The sequence below is a fragment of the Melospiza georgiana genome, chromosome 33 (genome assembly GCF_028018845.1).
Source record: "Melospiza georgiana isolate bMelGeo1 chromosome 33, bMelGeo1.pri, whole genome shotgun sequence".
NCBI classification, from domain to species: domain Eukaryota; kingdom Metazoa; phylum Chordata; class Aves; order Passeriformes; family Passerellidae; genus Melospiza; species Melospiza georgiana.
This window is the reverse complement of record NC_080462.1, coordinates 1041148-1056722: the sequence shown is the minus strand read 5'-3', so window position 1 is coordinate 1056722 and position 15575 is coordinate 1041148. Positions and strand designations below refer to the sequence as shown.

General features: G+C 66.5%; 1 protein-coding gene across 1 annotated transcript; it reads right to left on the bottom strand.

Moving 5' to 3' along the window:
• Positions 1-8811: 8811 nt before the first annotated feature.
• Positions 8812-14003, bottom strand: EFNA4 (ephrin A4). Its single transcript, XM_058042636.1, has 6 exons — positions 13897-14003; positions 11804-12096; positions 9694-9762; positions 9518-9577; positions 9191-9444; positions 8812-9104 (listed from the first exon to the last, which is right to left on the bottom strand). The coding sequence occupies exons 1-5, from the start codon at positions 14001-14003 to the stop codon at positions 9356-9358; spliced, it is 618 nt and encodes a 205-aa protein (XP_057898619.1). The 3' UTR covers positions 8812-9104; positions 9191-9355.
• Between the last annotated feature and the right edge of the window lie 1572 nt (positions 14004-15575).

Here is a 15575-nt window from a genome sequence, read left to right as displayed (position 1 = left end):
AATCCTCCCATCCTCATACAGGTGTCATCTCCTGTGTAGGATCAAAGTCCAGCCACCAGACACTTCTGGCAACACTCCAGGACTCCCGAGCCCCCCAAGGGTGATCTCGGCCACTCTGCACATCAGTCCTGAGGTGCTGAGATCCCACAGGTGGCCAAATCCCCGGTGAGGAGACAGACCAAGGTCTAACCAGAGGGACCAGAGCGAGCCCTACCGCGCAGAGCGACACGGGAGAAGTTCATTAATTAGCGGCCTGGCTTAATTTGTGTGGAGCTGGATTCTGTGGCCTCGAAGAGGAGGGTTAGCTGCCACCAGTGAGCGAGCAGCGGTGCCAGGCGGCGGTGCCAGGCCCGTCAGAGGAAATCAGCTTCCTGCTGGAGCCGCTGCATGGAGCCGTGCGTGGCTCCAGCCCCGCTGCTCCCGCTGCCCGGCCGGAGGAAGCTGCAGGGTTCCTGCCCAGGGTGCCAGGCGCCTGTTGGCCGGAACCCTGGCTCCAGCAGCTGTGCCAAATCTCACCCGCCCTGCGTGTGTGGGCACCCGGAGGTGGCGGCCGGGAGGTGAGAGCCACCAGCTCCTCGTGGCTCCCACGGCTGGCAGCCACGGTGCCAGGGTGAGCCCAGGTGAAAAGGGGTCACCACTCTGCCAGCTTAGCCCGCCCTGGGTGCTGGAGTGGTGTGCCAGGCAGTCCTGTCTGTCCCCTGTGCCACATCCTTGCCCAGTCCTGTCTGTCCCCTGTGCCACATCCTTGCCCAGTCCCGTCTGTCCCCTGTGCCACATCCTTGTCCAGTCCCGTCTGTCCCCTGTGCCACATCCTCGCCCCTGTGCCACATCCTCATCCCAGTCCTGTCTGTCCCCTGTGCCACATCCTCGCCCCTGTGCCACATCCTCATCCCAGTCCCGTCTGTCCCCTGTGCCACATCCTTGTCCAGTCCTGTCTGTCCCCTGTGCCACATCCTTGTCCAATCCCGTCTGTCCCCTGTGCCACATCCTTGTCCCAGTCCTGTCTGTCCCCTGTGCCACATCCTTGTGCAGTCCCATCTGTCCCCTGTGCCACATCCTTGTCCAGTCCCATCTGTCCCTTGTGCCACATCCTCGTCCCAGTCCTGCCTGTCCCTTGTGCCACATCCTCGTCCCAGTCCTGTCTGTCCCCCGTGCCACATCCTTGTCCAATCCCGTCTGTCCCCTGTGCCACATCCTTGTCCAGTCCCATCTGTCCCCTGTGCCACATCCTTGTCCAGTCCCGTCTGTCCCCTGTGCCACATCCTCGTCCCAGTCCTGTCTGTCACCTGTGCCACATCCTTGTCCAGTCCTGTCTGTCACCTGTGCCACATCCCTGTCCCAGTCCCGTCTGTCCCCTGTGCCACATCCTCGCCCCTGTGCCACATCCTTGCCCAGTCCCGTCTGTCCCCTGTGCCACATCCTCGTCCCAATCCCATCTGTCCCCTGTGCCACATCCTTGTCCCAGTCCCATCTGTCCCCTGTGCCACATCCTTGTCCCATTCCCGTCTGTCCCCTGTGCCACATCCTCGTCCAGTCCTGTCTGTCCCCTGTGCCACATCCTTGTCCAGTCCCGTCTGTCCCCTGTGCCACATCCTTGTCCCAGTCCTGTCTGTCCCCTGTGCCACATCCTTGTCCCAGTCCCATCTGTCCCCTGTGCCACATCCTCATCCCAGTCCCGTCTGTCCCTTGTGCCACATCCTCGTCCCAATCCCATCTGTCCCCTGTGCCACATCCTCATCCCAGTCCCATCCGTCCCCTGTGCCACATCCTTGTGCAGTCCCATCTGTCCCCTGTGTCACATCCTCATCCCAGTCCCGTCTGTCCCCTGTGCCACATCCTTGTCCAGTCCTGCCTGTCCCTTGTGCCACATCCTTGTCCAGTTCTGTCTGTCCCCTGTGCCACATCCTCGTCCCAGTCCCGTCTGTCCCCTGTGCCACATCCTCGCCCCTGTGCCACATCCTCGTCCCAGCAGCCCACGCCGGCAGTGGAGGTTACCTGGCAGGAAGCGCCTGAGTCAGCAGCCGGCACCGGGTGACTCAGCCGGCTCCTCTCCTCTCCAAACCTCCCTCCTGGCCTCAAGATCACTCCAATATCAACCACCGAGGGCAGCCCCGGCCTCGCTGCTGTCCCCTGCTGCTGTGGATGTGCTGCAGGGTGTGAGGGCTGTGCCAGGTGGGAGGCTTGGGTAGGGCAGGGCTGGGCACATGGCCCCACTGCAGCCACAGCTCTCTGGGGAAGGGACAAGGGCACCAGAGATGGGTTTTGTGGCTGCCAGCCGCAGCACCTGGCTCCCCACTGGCTCTGGAACGTGCTCTGCTCATCCCAGCCATGTGCCACCCTGGTGTCCCCTGCGAGGTGTCTGGGGGGGTGTAAGTGACGCTAATCTGATGAAGGAGTGACAAGCAGCATCGATATCCTGCTGCCGCCGCACACAGATCACGCCACAATCAGCATCTGGGAGCACTGGCAGAGGGGGCAGCGAACGGGGAGGTGCCAGGGACAGACCCACAATATGCTGTGCCCTAGGTTGTGCCCATCCCAGGTGATGCTGCCAGGGGCACCTGCAGTCCCTCACGCCCAAATGAGGGCTGGGGATGGGCACAGGAACCATCCTAGGAACGCCCAGCTTGGCAGTGTGGGGCTGCTCTGGCTGTGCCACCAGCTGTGCCCACCTGCCCACCTGCTTCCCGTCCCATTCCAGGCCGTGGGTGACTGTCCCCAGGGAGAAGGGCAGGGTGGCACCGTGCTGGGCAGAAGCGCAGGGAAACAAAGGAGCCAACGAGCTGGGAGGGGGGCAGGGGGGGACCGGGGCTAAGTGTGCAGGCGCAGGAGATTTCAGGGCCTGAAATATTCATCAGGGCTGAGGCGGCGCCTGCCGTGAGCCATGGCACGGGGGGGCTTCAATAATGCAGCGCTGGAAATGGGAGGGGCTGGGGGCACAGGGAAAATGGGGGCTCACCCGAGGGGATGGGGCACAGGGAAAATGAGGGCTCAGCAGAGGGGATGGGGGCACAGGGAAAATGGGGGCTCAGCAGAGGGGCTGGGGGCACAGGGAAAATGGGGGCTCAGCAGAGGGGATGGGGGTACAGGGAAAATGGGGGCTCCCCCGAGGGGATGGGGGTACAGGGAAAATGGGGGCTCAGCAGAGAGGATGGGGGCACAGGGAAAATGGGGGCTCAGCAGAGGGGCTGGGGGCATGGGGAAAATGGGGGCTCAGCAGAGAGGATGGGGGCACAGGGAAAATGGGGGCTCATCAGAGGGGATGGGGGCATGGGGAAAATGGGGGCTCACCCGAGGGGATGGGGGCACAGGGAAAATGGGGGCTCGCCAGAGGGGATGGGGGCACAGGGAAAATGGGGGCTCACCCGAGGGGCTGGGGGCACAGGGAAAATGGGGGCTCATCAGAGGGGATGGGGGCACAGGGAAAATGGGGGCTCATCAGAGGGGATGGGGGCACAGGGAAAATGGGGGCTCATCAGAGGGGATGGGGGCACGGGGAAAATGGGGGCTCATCAGAGGGGATGGGGGCACGGGGAAAATGGGGGCTCAGCAGAGGGGATGGGGGCACGGGGAAAATGGGGGCTCCTTCCACTGGCTCACCAGAAATGGCTCACCAGAAATGGGGGTTCCCTCCACGGGCTCACCAGAAATGGCTCACCAGAGGGGCTGAGGGTACAGAGAAAATGGGGGTTCACCAGAAATGGCTCACCAGAAATGGGGGCTGCCTCCACTGGCTCACCAGAAATGGGGGTTCTCTCCACTAGCTCACCAGAAATGGGGCCAGGGGCACAGAGAAAATGGGGGCTCCCTCCCCTGGCTGCAGTTACCCCAGGCCTGTGCTGCTGGCCAGGTGATGGGAGCTGGGTGCTGGACAGGGGACGGGGCAGGAGGTGCTGCTGGCACTGCCAGGAGAGCACCAGGAGGTGCTGGCAGGCGTGGGGTGCCCTGTGCTGCCAGCAGCCACCACCCGAGGGGCTGGCAGAGGACCCTGGGTGTGTGTGCAGTGTCCCTGCAGCCTGGCACTGTCCAGCTGCTCCATCTGGGCCAGCTGGGGGTCCCGTGCCTGGCTGAGAGCCTGGCCCCGTGCCCCCCATGCAGGTGTTGCTGTCGCAGCCACTTTGTGCTCCTGTGCTCAATAATTCAAGAGCATCCACCACCCACCCGTGCTGCTCTTGCCTCTGGCCACGGGCTGGCCACATCAGCCAGAGGCTGGGACTGGCCTGTCCCTGTCCCTGGGCACCCGAGGAGCTGCCCTGGCGCTGCCCAGGCAGCTCAGGCTCTGCCCTGCCTAACGAGCTCTTTGCCAGGGAAGCTCGTTAGCAGCTCGAGGATCAAAGGAGCGCACGGCACGTGGTGGATGTGGGGAGCAGAGCCCAAGATGTTCCAGAGCTCCACCTCGACCGTCCCCACAGCGTCCTTCTGCTGGAGAGGCCGTGAGCCTGGTGACACCCTGGCACAGGGCACCTCAGCACCCACTTGGGCACGCTTGGGAGGTGCTGCCCTGGGTGGGCACCTGCCCCAGCAGCTGCCCCCATTGTCTGGCTGCCCTGAAGACAGGGACGCTGTGCTGGGGTGGTGCCCTGTGTCATTTGCACCCACACGTTGAAGTCCTAATCATTTTCCCCGGGGATGCAGAGACTGGGGACCACGCAGGCCCTCGGTCTGCGGCAGCTCCAAGCAGAGCTGGCAGCAAGGGCATCTCCTGCCCATCCCTGCTCTGACATTGCCCAGCAGGATTCGTGTCCAGCAGCATTACATCACACTCCAGCGCGTGCAAGGGCACAGGCGTGACAGGACAGACGGACACAGGCACGGACAAACAGCCGCCCTGGCCCGGAACGGTGATTGCACAGGCAACCCCTGCACCGGTGCCAGGCTGTCTCACACACACCGACTGCCACCCTGGCCCCAGCAGCGGGCACACCTGGCAGCAGGGACCAGCCAGCTGCTCTGCCAGCCGCCCGGGGACGCGGGTGGGATGTGCCAGCCCCCGCCTGTGCCAGTGCCAGTGCCCGTGCCCTCATTGCTATGGCAGGAGCGGGCTCGGCGCGTGCAGCTCCGGTTAATTAAGCGGCGCGGGCCGGCTCCCCCCCAGCCCCCGCTGAGCGTTTTGCTCGATGATAACCTTGACAAGGCACATCATCAGGAGGCTGCTCGGGGAACGGCGGCTCCGGCCCCGGCACCCCCTGCCCAGCCCTGCTGCGGGGCTCCGGGGCTGCCCGGCCACGGGGGCATCGCAAGGAGGTGGCACCACGAAGAGGTGGCATCGCTAAGAGGTGGCATCATGAAGAGGTGGCATCCTTGAGAGCGGGTAATGAGGGAGCTGGCCCGAGGTGGGTGGTGGGCTCTCAGGGTGCTGTGCCCACTGCCCGCTGCCCAGTCCGTGGTGCCCAATGCCTGGCGCTGCCAGTGCCCTGCTCCTCAGGGCTCAGCGTGCCTGTCCCCTCGGCACACGTGTCCCCTCGGCATGTCGAGCCGGTGGCCCCGTTTCCATGGTGACACGGAGCCATTTCCCATCTCCGGGATGCTCTCGACAGCTCCGCGGTGGGCGCTGCCGCCGTCGCCCTTCACCCATGGGGAACAGGCAGGGATGGGTCCCGCTGCCCTTTTGGGGGGGCTGTGCTCCCCCCTGCCAGCCCTCGGGGAGGGGCACCGTGCCCCCTGTCCCCTGTGTGTCCTGGCCACCCTGGGACAGCTGCAGAACCTGATTTTATCCTCGTGCTGGGGTGATGAGGGGTCTTTGAGGCCACAGCACGGTTGGGTGGGGGCGGCGTGGCCGGCTGAGGGATCTTGCAGAAGCGGGAACACGCCAGAAATAAAGGGATTGTGCTCAGCAGGCTCATCCTAGTGCCACAATCCCTGCTGTGACAGTGAGCCAGGCCATGGGGTGGGCATGGCCACGCAGTGCTCCCTCCTCGGTGCCCGCTGTGGCTCCCAGCCCCTGGCACGACACGGCTCTTTATCCTGCTCTCCATCTCCCTGCTGCTAACACCACTCCCCATCGCTTGCCATGCCAGGTGATCAATTTTTCCTTCCCGCTTTCTGAAGGCTTAACTCCCACCCACCCGGGGCAGCCCCAACATCCTCACCCCACACTCCTCCCCACGGGCACCCCACACTCAGCTGGCGTGGGTGGCACTGGCGAGGGGGTGCCCGAGGCAGGGGGGGTGGCGAGACAGAAGGGAAGGGCTAATGGAGCCCATTCCTTGAATAGATTCAATTTCTGCCGCGGCGGCTGCGGGGTGCGGAGCCATCAATTGGATTCAGGGGACGGGGAATCTGATTTGGAGCGGCCGCGCCATCAATTAGCCGTTATTGATGGCATTGCTCATTGGAAGTCGATGGGATTTGAAGCTGGTGGCAGCTCCTGCATACCAAGCAACGCCAGCTCAAGGACAGGGCCCAGAGCTTGCACCCGCTCTGGGGGTCCCACAGCATCCCCTCGGCCTTGCCTGGGGATGCCTGAGGGTCTGGGGAAGGCGTGGTGCAATGGGCAGCCCCCCCCTGGAATCCCTGAGGGTCTGGGGAAGGGGTGGTGCAATGGGCAGCCCCCCCTGGAATCCCTGAGGGTCTGGGGAAGGGGTGGTGCAATGGGCAGCCCCCCCCCTGGAATCCCTGCACAGGGGTCCCACAAGGTAAAGCCCCCTGGAATCCCTGTATGGGGGTCCCACAAGGTAAAGCTCCCTGGAATCCCTGTATGGGGGTCCCACAAGGTAAAGCTCCCTGGAATCCCTGTATGGGGGTCCCACAAGGTAAAGCCCCCTGGAATCCCTGTATGGGGGTCCCACAAGGTAAAGCTCCCTGGAATCCCTACATGGGTGTCCTACAGGGTACAGGCTCCTGGGATTCCTGTATGGGGGTCCCACAGGGCGTGGTCCCCTGGAATCCTTGCATGGGGGTCCCACAGGGTACAACCCCCTGGAATCCCTGTATGGGGGTCCCACAGGGTACAACCCCCTGGAATCCCTGCATGGGTGTCCTACAGGGTACAGGCTCCTGGAATCCCTGTATGGGGGTCCCACAAGGTAAAGCCCCCTGGAATCCCTGCATGGGTGTCCTACAGGGTACAGGCTCCTGGGATTCCTGTATGGGGGTCCCACAGGGCGTGGTTGTCCCCTGGAATCTCTTCACAGGGGTCCTGCAGGTTATGGTTGTTCCCTGGAATCCCTGCATGGGGGTCCCAGAGGGTACCGACCCCTGGAATCCCTGTATGGGGGTCCCACAGGGCATGGTTGGCCTCTCAAATCCCTGCATGGGGGTCCCACAAGGTAAAGCCCCTTGGAATCCCTGTATGGGGGTCCCACAGGGTACAGCCCCCTGGAATCCCTGTATGGGGGTTCCACAGGGTACAGGCTCCTGGGATTCCTGTATGGGGGTCCCACAGGGCATGGTTGGCCTCTCAAATCCCTGCACGGGGGTCCCACAAGGTAAAGCCCCCTGGAATCCCTGTATGGGGGTCCCACAAGGTAAAGCCCCCTGGAATCCCTGTATGGGGGTCCCACAAGGTAAAGCCCCCTGCAATCCCTGCATGGGGGTCCCAGAGAGTACAACCCCCTGGAATCCCTGTATGGGGGTCCCAGAGGGTACAACCCCCCTGGAATCCCTGCACGGGGGTCCCACAGGGCATGGCTGTCCCCTGGAATCCCTGCATGGGTGTTCCAAGGGTAAAGCCCCCTGGAATCCCTGCCCGGGGGTCCCACAATCACCATCCCCCCACATCCCCACCCACCGGCCCTACAGGCCCCATTGCCCCCCAGGTGGGCACTTTGGGGGGATGCCCCACCCAGCACCCTACATGAGGGTCCCATGGGTATGATATCCCCCCAGATGTTCTCACCCCTCCTGGGGAGAGGGGGGTCCCACAGGAGATGCCCCCCTGCACCAGGCAGCCCCTGTGCCCCCCCAGAGGGATGGGGACCCCCCCACGCAGGGCAATGGGGCGCGGTGGGGGAAGGGCAGGCAGCCGAGCCGGGGGGGGGAGGGGAGCGGCACGGTCGATGCTTTCTTTCTCTCCCAGCCTCTTGCCAAGCAGCTTCTCTCTCGCAGAAGCCATAAAACCTGTCTGACGTGCCCGGCACCACTGCGGCAGGCGGCCGGCAACGCCTGCACGGCCAGGGGCTGGGGGGGCCCTGCTGCAGGCGGCCCCGGGGTGGGGGTTTGGGCACCTCGGGAGGGTGAGTGGGGGGCTGCACTCATGGCATGGGGGACTGAGAGCATCAGGGAAGGCTCCTGCCAATTGGCAAGGCTGGGGCAGGTGGCAGAGCCGTGGTTCTGACCCGGTTGTGCCACGGGATGAGGCCCCACTGATCCCCCTTCCACTCGGGAAGGGGGAAAGCCTGCAGCTCCCCAAAACCCCCCCATTTTGGGCATCTTATGGGGTGCACGGCAGATGGAGAGACGGACAGAGAGCTGGGGGCACCCCAACCACACCCAAAGGTGGCCAAAGGAACCGGGGTGCTGGCTGGGGGCTTTGGGTGAGTGACCCCCAAGACCACTGCCCCTCACCCCCTGCCCCAGCGCTCATGCCACCACCAGGGGTTAATTACCAGTCTGTAATTAAAGCTCTCCGGTGACGGGAGCTGACGACTCAATACCAAACTGCTGCAATTAAGGCCGTGAGGGCTGCGCAGGGAGCGAGGGGCAGGGACACCCTGGAGGGGACACCCTGGAGGGGACACCCTGGAGGGGACACCCTGGCACCCCCGCAGGGTTGGGGGGCACGGGCAGGGGCACAGGCGGGGCGCAGCGATCTTGCAAATATTGTATTGCTCAGTCACTACCAAGGGTTAAAACCAAACCGAGGGCACGGAGGAAGGCGTCTTCCCAGAAGACAGATCAGCGTGTCCTCGCCGCAGGAGGACACGGCGGAGCGGCCGACGCCGCCATCGGAGCTGCTGCCCCGCTCCGGGCTCGGGGGTCCCGGGGCCCCAGGGGAGGGGGTCCGTGGGGAAAGGCACGACATGAGGTGGTGGCCGTGGGGCAGAGCAGGCGTTCGCTGAGGGGACCCCAGCGCCGAGCCGGTGGCCGGTGGGGCAGCGCCGGGATGTGGCAATCCCAGCGCGGGGGGACTCTCGGCAATCCCGGCGTGCGGCGATGCGATGGCCCTGGCAGGGAGAGAGCCCGTGCGGGGATGCTCCAGGGCAGCGCTCCGGTGCTCCCCCAGCGGCCCAGAACCCCCGCTGCCCCTCACCTTCCAGCGCGGAGCTCCCGGCCCCAGCTCGGCTTTGCGGAGGTCCAGCAGGCGGGTCATGGCCTGGGGCTGCCCCACGGGCTCGGGGGTTTGGCTGGGAGGAAGAGTCTGGAAGCGGCCTTGGGGGCAGAGGAGCCCATCCCCCCGGCAGGGGCAGCGCCGGGGTCAGATCCAGAGCAGGGCCAGGAGCACGAGAGTCAGGCAAGGGCTGCAGGGCTGCCATGGCACCGCGGTGCCCCGGGCAGGAGCCACATCTGCCGGGGCACAAGCAGGGGTCAGGACGAGCCGGTTCCCGACCTCCCAACCCCGCCCCCCGTACCCCCGTACCTTCGGGGCCCCCGCGCCCTCGGGGCTGCGAATTCGGCACCTCCGTCACCGGCTCTGGCGCTGAAACAAACCCCGCGGTGGTCAGGGAGCGGCTCCCGTGGGTCACGGGGAGGCTCCGGTGTCGCCCAGTGGGGAGCGGTGGAGCCCCCCCGAGTTTTGGGGGGGTCCGGACTCACTGGTGCCTCGGCAGCAGACGGTGACTCGCAGCTTCAGGCATCGCCCGGCGCTCTCGGGGCTGGGCACGGCTGGGCAGGGGGGGTCAGCGGGCACCGGCTCCGGTGCGGCCCCCCCGGGACCCCCCGACGGCGGCTCGGCGCGGGCCGGGGGCGCCCCCTCCCGGCGGAACGAGGGGAGCGCGCCCCCACCCCGGAGCGCGCGGAGCCCCCCGGACCCCGAACCGGAGACACCCGGACCCCTCGTGCCCCCACCCCGGAGCGCGCAGAGTCCCCCCACCCTGCACCCCGAAACGGTGACACCCCGAACCGGGAACACCCCGAAACGGGAACACCCAGAACCCCCCCTGCACCCCGAACCGGGGACACCCGAACCGGGAACACCCCGAACCAGGGACACCCCGAACCGGGGACACCCAGAGCGCACCCTGCACCCCGAACCGGGGACACCCGAACCGGGGACACCCCGAACCGGGGACACCCAGAACCCACCCTGCACCCCGAACCGGGGACACCCGAACGGGGAACACCTTGAAACAGGGACACCCCGAGCCGGGGACACCTTGAAACAGGGACACCCCGAGCCGGGGACACCCAGAGCGCACCCTGCACCCCGAACCGGGGACACCCGAACCGGGGACACCCCGAACTGGGGACACCCCGAAACAAGGACACCCAGAGCCCCCCCTGCACCCCGAACCGGGGACACCCGAACCGGGGACACCCCGAGCCGGGGACACCCAGAGCGCACCCTGCACCCCGAACCGGGGACAACCCGAACTGGGGACACCCAGAACCCACCCTGCACCTTGGGGACACCCGAACCGGGGACACCTTGAAACAGGGACACCCCGAGCCGGGGACACCCAGAGTGCACCCTGCACCCCGAACCGGGGACACCCCGAACCGGAGACACCTTGAAACAGGGACACCCCGAACCGGGGACACCCCGAACCGGAGACACCTTGAAACAGGGACACCCCGAACCGGGGACACCCAGAGCCCCCCCTGCACCCCGAACCGGGGACACCCGAACCGGGAACACCCCGAACCAGGGACACCCAGAGCCCCCATGCACCCCGAACCGGGAACACCCCGAACCGGGAACACCCCAAAACGGGGACACCCAGAGCCCACTCTGCACCCCGAACCGGGAACACCCCGAACCGGGGACACCTTGAAACAGGGACACCCCGAAACAGGGACACCCCGAGCCGGGGACACCCAGAGCGCACCCTGCACCCCGAACCGGAGACACCCCGACCCCCCGTGCCCCCACCCCGGAGCGCGCAGAGTCCCCCCACCCTGCACCCCGAAACGGTGACACCCCGAACCGGGAACACCCCGAACCGGGGACACCCAGAGTCCCCCTTGCACCCCGAACCGGGGACACCCGAACCGGGGACACCCCGAAACGGGGACACCCCGAACCGGGGACACCCAGAGCGTACCCTGCACCCCGAACCGGGGACACCCCGAACCAGGGCACCCCGAACTGGGGACACCCAGAGCCCACCCTGCACTCCGAAACGGGGTCACCCCGAACCGGGGACACCCAGAGCCCCCCCTGCACCCCGGGGACACCCCGAACCGGGGACACCCTGAACCGGGAACACCCCGAACCAGGGACACCCAGAGCCCCCCCTGCACCCCGAACCGGGGACACCCCAAACCAGGGACACCCAGAGCCCACCCTGCACATATCCCTGACCCCAGGACATCCAGACCCCACCCATGCAGCCTGATCCCCTTTTGCCCCCTCCATGGGCATCCAGAACCCCTCTACACCCCACACCTCCATGAATCCCCACCCCAGCCCATCCAGACACCCCCTGCACCCCACACCTCCATGAATCCCCCACCCCAGCCCATCCAGACACCCCCTGCACCCCATCCCCTTGTACCCCCACCCTCGGGACACCCACAGCCCCCTGCACCTCAGCCCTGGCATCATCCAGAGCCCCCGTGTTCCCCTCAACCTCAGTGACATCCTGGCTGTACCCTGACCCCCCACTCGCCCTAAACTCAGTTCCATGGGGATCCTGGTGACCCCCAACCCTGGGGAGCTCCACCCAAGCCCCCCTGACCCCAGCGCAGCCCCCAGGGGACTCACAGATGTAGTAGTAAGTCTCCCCCGGCTGGAACTCGAAGCCGAGTGAGAAGGGCGTGAAACGCTGGATTTTCTCGGAGAATCGGACGGGCCCGAAGGGCGCTCGGGGCCGGTTGCACTCCCAGCGCTTGAAGGCGCCGGGGCTCTCGTAGCAGCCGCGATAACCCTCCCGATCCACCATGAAGAGCGTGAAGGTCTCAGCCCGGCCGGCGGGCACGGCCCCCTCGTAGTGCGGGCAGTAGATGTCCAGGTAGTCATTGATGGCCACCTGGATGGAGTAGTCGTCCCGCAGGAACCTGCCGGGCAGGAGAAGCTGAGGGGGGTCCCTTGGGAAGGGTGCCCTGAGCTGGGCTTTTCCCCCCCAAAAAAAACCCCGAGCGGACACGGCCAGGCATCAGCTCGGATTAGCCGCAGGCCGCTGGAGCTGAATGGGCTCGGGGGGGTTTGTGCAGCCACGCTGGCCGGGCACAAAGCCCCTCGCCCCAGGCAGCCGGCCGGCCGCTGATCGGACATGACACGGCGCTGGGGCAGCGTGCGGAGGGACGCTGCGGGGCTGGCGGGGGGTGGCAGCCGGGGCAGGGCACGGGGGCAGCGCTGGGGATGCTCGGAGATGAGGGTTGGGCTGATGGCAAGCGCGGCCAAGGAGGGGTGGAGCAGCTGTGCAGGCACACACGTGTGGGCACACACGTGAACGTGCACATGTGTGTGAACACGCGTGGCGCTGAGAGTCTAGGACTGGGGATGGAAAAGTGAGGGAGACCTCAGCCCCCACGCTGGCCCCAGTGCAGCCCAATGTTCACAGACAGCTCTGGCAGAGTCCAGAATGTTCATCACCGGGATGGCAGCGCTGGCAAAGGGGGCATTGAACCCCTGACACCCCACTCAGGCTGGGGGCTCCCCGAGGGCAGGATGGAGCGCAGGCTCCTGCTGACTCAGAGCATCCCACGGGTGACGCTGGTTGGGACGGGCCTGGGCAGGGCCAGGGCAGGGGGACAGGGCGCACAGAGCCCCCCTTCCCGGGGCACCCAGGGCTGGTGGGGTCTCACCTCTCCCATCTGCAGCGTCTGCACGCCCAGCCCTGCCCATCATGTGCCAGCATGGCCCAGGGCAGCAGGCCCAGAGCCCAGGACCTCCATGGGGAGGAGGCCCCAGCATCCTGACCCTGCCTCCTGCTCCCTGAGAAGCCCCGAGCTGGGAAATTCCTAAAATGGAGGAGGTTGGGAAGAGGGATGGAGCCAGACCCTGGCCTGCTGGTGACAGCCAAGCTCCCAGTTAGCAGCAATGGCAGGGTGTGGGCTGGGGTGGCACCCACCATGGAAACCCACAGTGCCAGGAGTGCCACCCACCAGCCTGATGCCACCAGACGATGCCCAGAGTTCAGTGCCACCAAGGGCGTTCAGGCTCAGCACAGGTGGGTACCACTGGCAGACTGGCAGCACCAGGACTGCCCACCAGCTCGGTGCCACCAAGGGCTTGGTGTGCCCACCAGGAGTGCCCACTGGTGAGGGAACACTCAGAGCTCACTGAGACACCAATGCCACCGGGGCTCAGTGCCACCGGCAGTGCCCGGGGCTAAGCACCACCCATGTGTGCTCGCTGCCCGGTGGCACCCAGGGATGCCCAGTGGCTCGGTGTCACCGGGGGTGCTCAGGGCTCGGGGAGTCTGTACCAGCTGGGGCGCTCACCGGCTCTGCACTGCCCGGGGCTCGGTACCACCGGCGGTGCCCGGTGCTGCTCAGAGCTCAGCACCCCCGGGGGCTCTCACCCGCTCCACAACAGCCGGGGCTGCCCGGTGCCTCGGTGCCACCGGGGCTCGGCGCACCGGGGGCCGCTCGGCATTACCTGCGGGCTCGCCGCTCTCGGGGATGCGCGGGGGCTCGGTCCCACCGGGAGGCGCTCCCCGCCTCGGTCCCGCCCGGTGGCCCGGTGGCCAGCAGCCCCGCCCCCCCGGAGCCCACCGCCCGCCGCCCCTCCCGTCCCGTCCCGTCCCGTCCCGTCCCGTGGCGGCGGCGCGGGCGCGGGGCCCGGGGCTCGGCGGGGCCCGGCGGGCCCGGGGCGTACAAAGGCGGCGGGGCCGGCGGGGGCGGCGGCGGTACCTGGGGTTGCTGCCGTTCCAGTGGACGCCGTGGCGGAAGCCGCGCACCGGCGGCGCCCAGAGCAGCGGCGCCCAGAGCAGGAGCCCGAGCAGCGGCGCGGGGCGCATGGCTCCGCCGGCGGCGGGGGGCGGCGGGGGGCCGCGGGCGGGGCGGCCCGGCGGGGCTCGGCCCGGCCCGGCCCGCCCCGACAACTTCGGGCCAATCCCGCCGCGCCGCCGCCCGGCAACTTCACCGACTGCCATTAACCCTTGGCGGCCGGCACCGGCGCCCACCGGCACCGGCACGGCCGTAGAGACCGGCACCGAGCCGGGTGAATGCCCAGCGGCACCGGGACCGGCACCAGCGGCCGCGCCCCGGTCCGGCACCGCCGGTACCGCCAACATCCACCGGCACCGGTATCGCTGGCAACTCCTCGGTATCCCTCCCAGCCCGACACCGAGCCGGTACCGTGAATAACCACCGGCACCGGGACCAACGCTGCTCAGCATCCCCGGTAACAGCATCCCTGGTACCGGCACGCCTGGCATCCATTGGCACCGCCCCTGGCACCGGCGGCTCCGGCCCAATCCGGCTCCCTGCCAAACCCCGGCCGAGCTGGCACCGCCCCGGTACCGGTACCGGCTGCCCCCCGCCGTTACCGGGACAGCAGCCACCGGTACCAGCACCGGCACGGGGAGATGCCACGGGGCAGCTCTTGCACACGCGTGTGCCCGGGCCCACCTGGCAGCTCTTGCACACGCGGGGCTGTGCCCACGAGCAGCTCTTGCCCACGTGTACCCATGCACACAGGATGGTTCTTGCACACGCGTGTGCCCATGGTGGTGGCAGCTGCTGGCCACGCGTGTCCCTGCCCACCTGGCAGCTCTTGCACACTTGTGTGTGTCTGCACACACGTGTGCTCACGTGTGACAGCTCCTGCTCATGTGTGACACCCGTGTCCCTGCCCACCCGGCAGCTCTTGCACACTTGTGTGTGTCTGTATCCCCAGATCAGCTCCTGCACACACATGTGCTCACGTGTGACACCTACGACCAAGCCTACAGGGCAGCTCTTGCACACCTGTGTGTGTCTGTGTCCTCGGAGCAGCTCCTGCACACACGTGTGCTCAGGTGTGACAGCCCCTGCTCATGTGTGACACCCATGTCCCTGCCCACCAGGCAGCTCTTGCACACCTGTGTGTGCCCAACATGCTTACACTCACACATGTTCCTGCCACATCTGTGCCCACCCAGAGCAGCTCTTGCACACATGTATGTGTTTGTGGCAGCCCCTTGTGTGACCAGGTGTGACTTGTGTCACCATGCACACACGGTGGCTTTCACACTCACACATCTCTGTGTGCCAGGCAGCTCTTACACACACACGTGTGCCCCATGAAGCAGCTCTTACACACACAAACACACACCTGTGCCCCTAAAGGAGCTCTTACACATGCAAACCTGCGCCCACACAGACTAAGCAGCTCTTGCACACGCGTGTGCCCCTACGTGTGGCAGCTCCTGCCCATGTGTGTCCCTGCCCACCGGGCAGCTCTGGCACACTCGTGTGCCCAAAGAGAAGCTCTCACACACTCGTGTGCCCAAATAGCAGCCCTTACACACTCGTGTGCCCACAAAGCAGCTCTCACACACTCGCGTGCCCATCGGGCAGCTCTCACAGCCTCGTGCACCCACAGAACA

Excerpts from the sequence above, each read along its gene's own strand:
- EFNA4 (XM_058042636.1), bottom strand. The coding sequence starts at position 14,003 with ATGCGCCCCGCGCCGCTGCTCGGGCTCCTGCTCTGGGCGCCGCTGCTC. Across the intron at positions 12,097-13,896 it reads TGGAACGGCAGCAACCCCAG|GTTCCTGCGGGACGACTACT; the intron begins GTACCGCCGCCG and ends CCTGCCCGGCAG. Across the intron at positions 9,445-9,517 it reads AGGGCGCGGGGGCCCCGAAG|ATGTGGCTCCTGCCCGGGGC; the intron begins GTACGGGGGTAC and ends GTGCCCCGGCAG.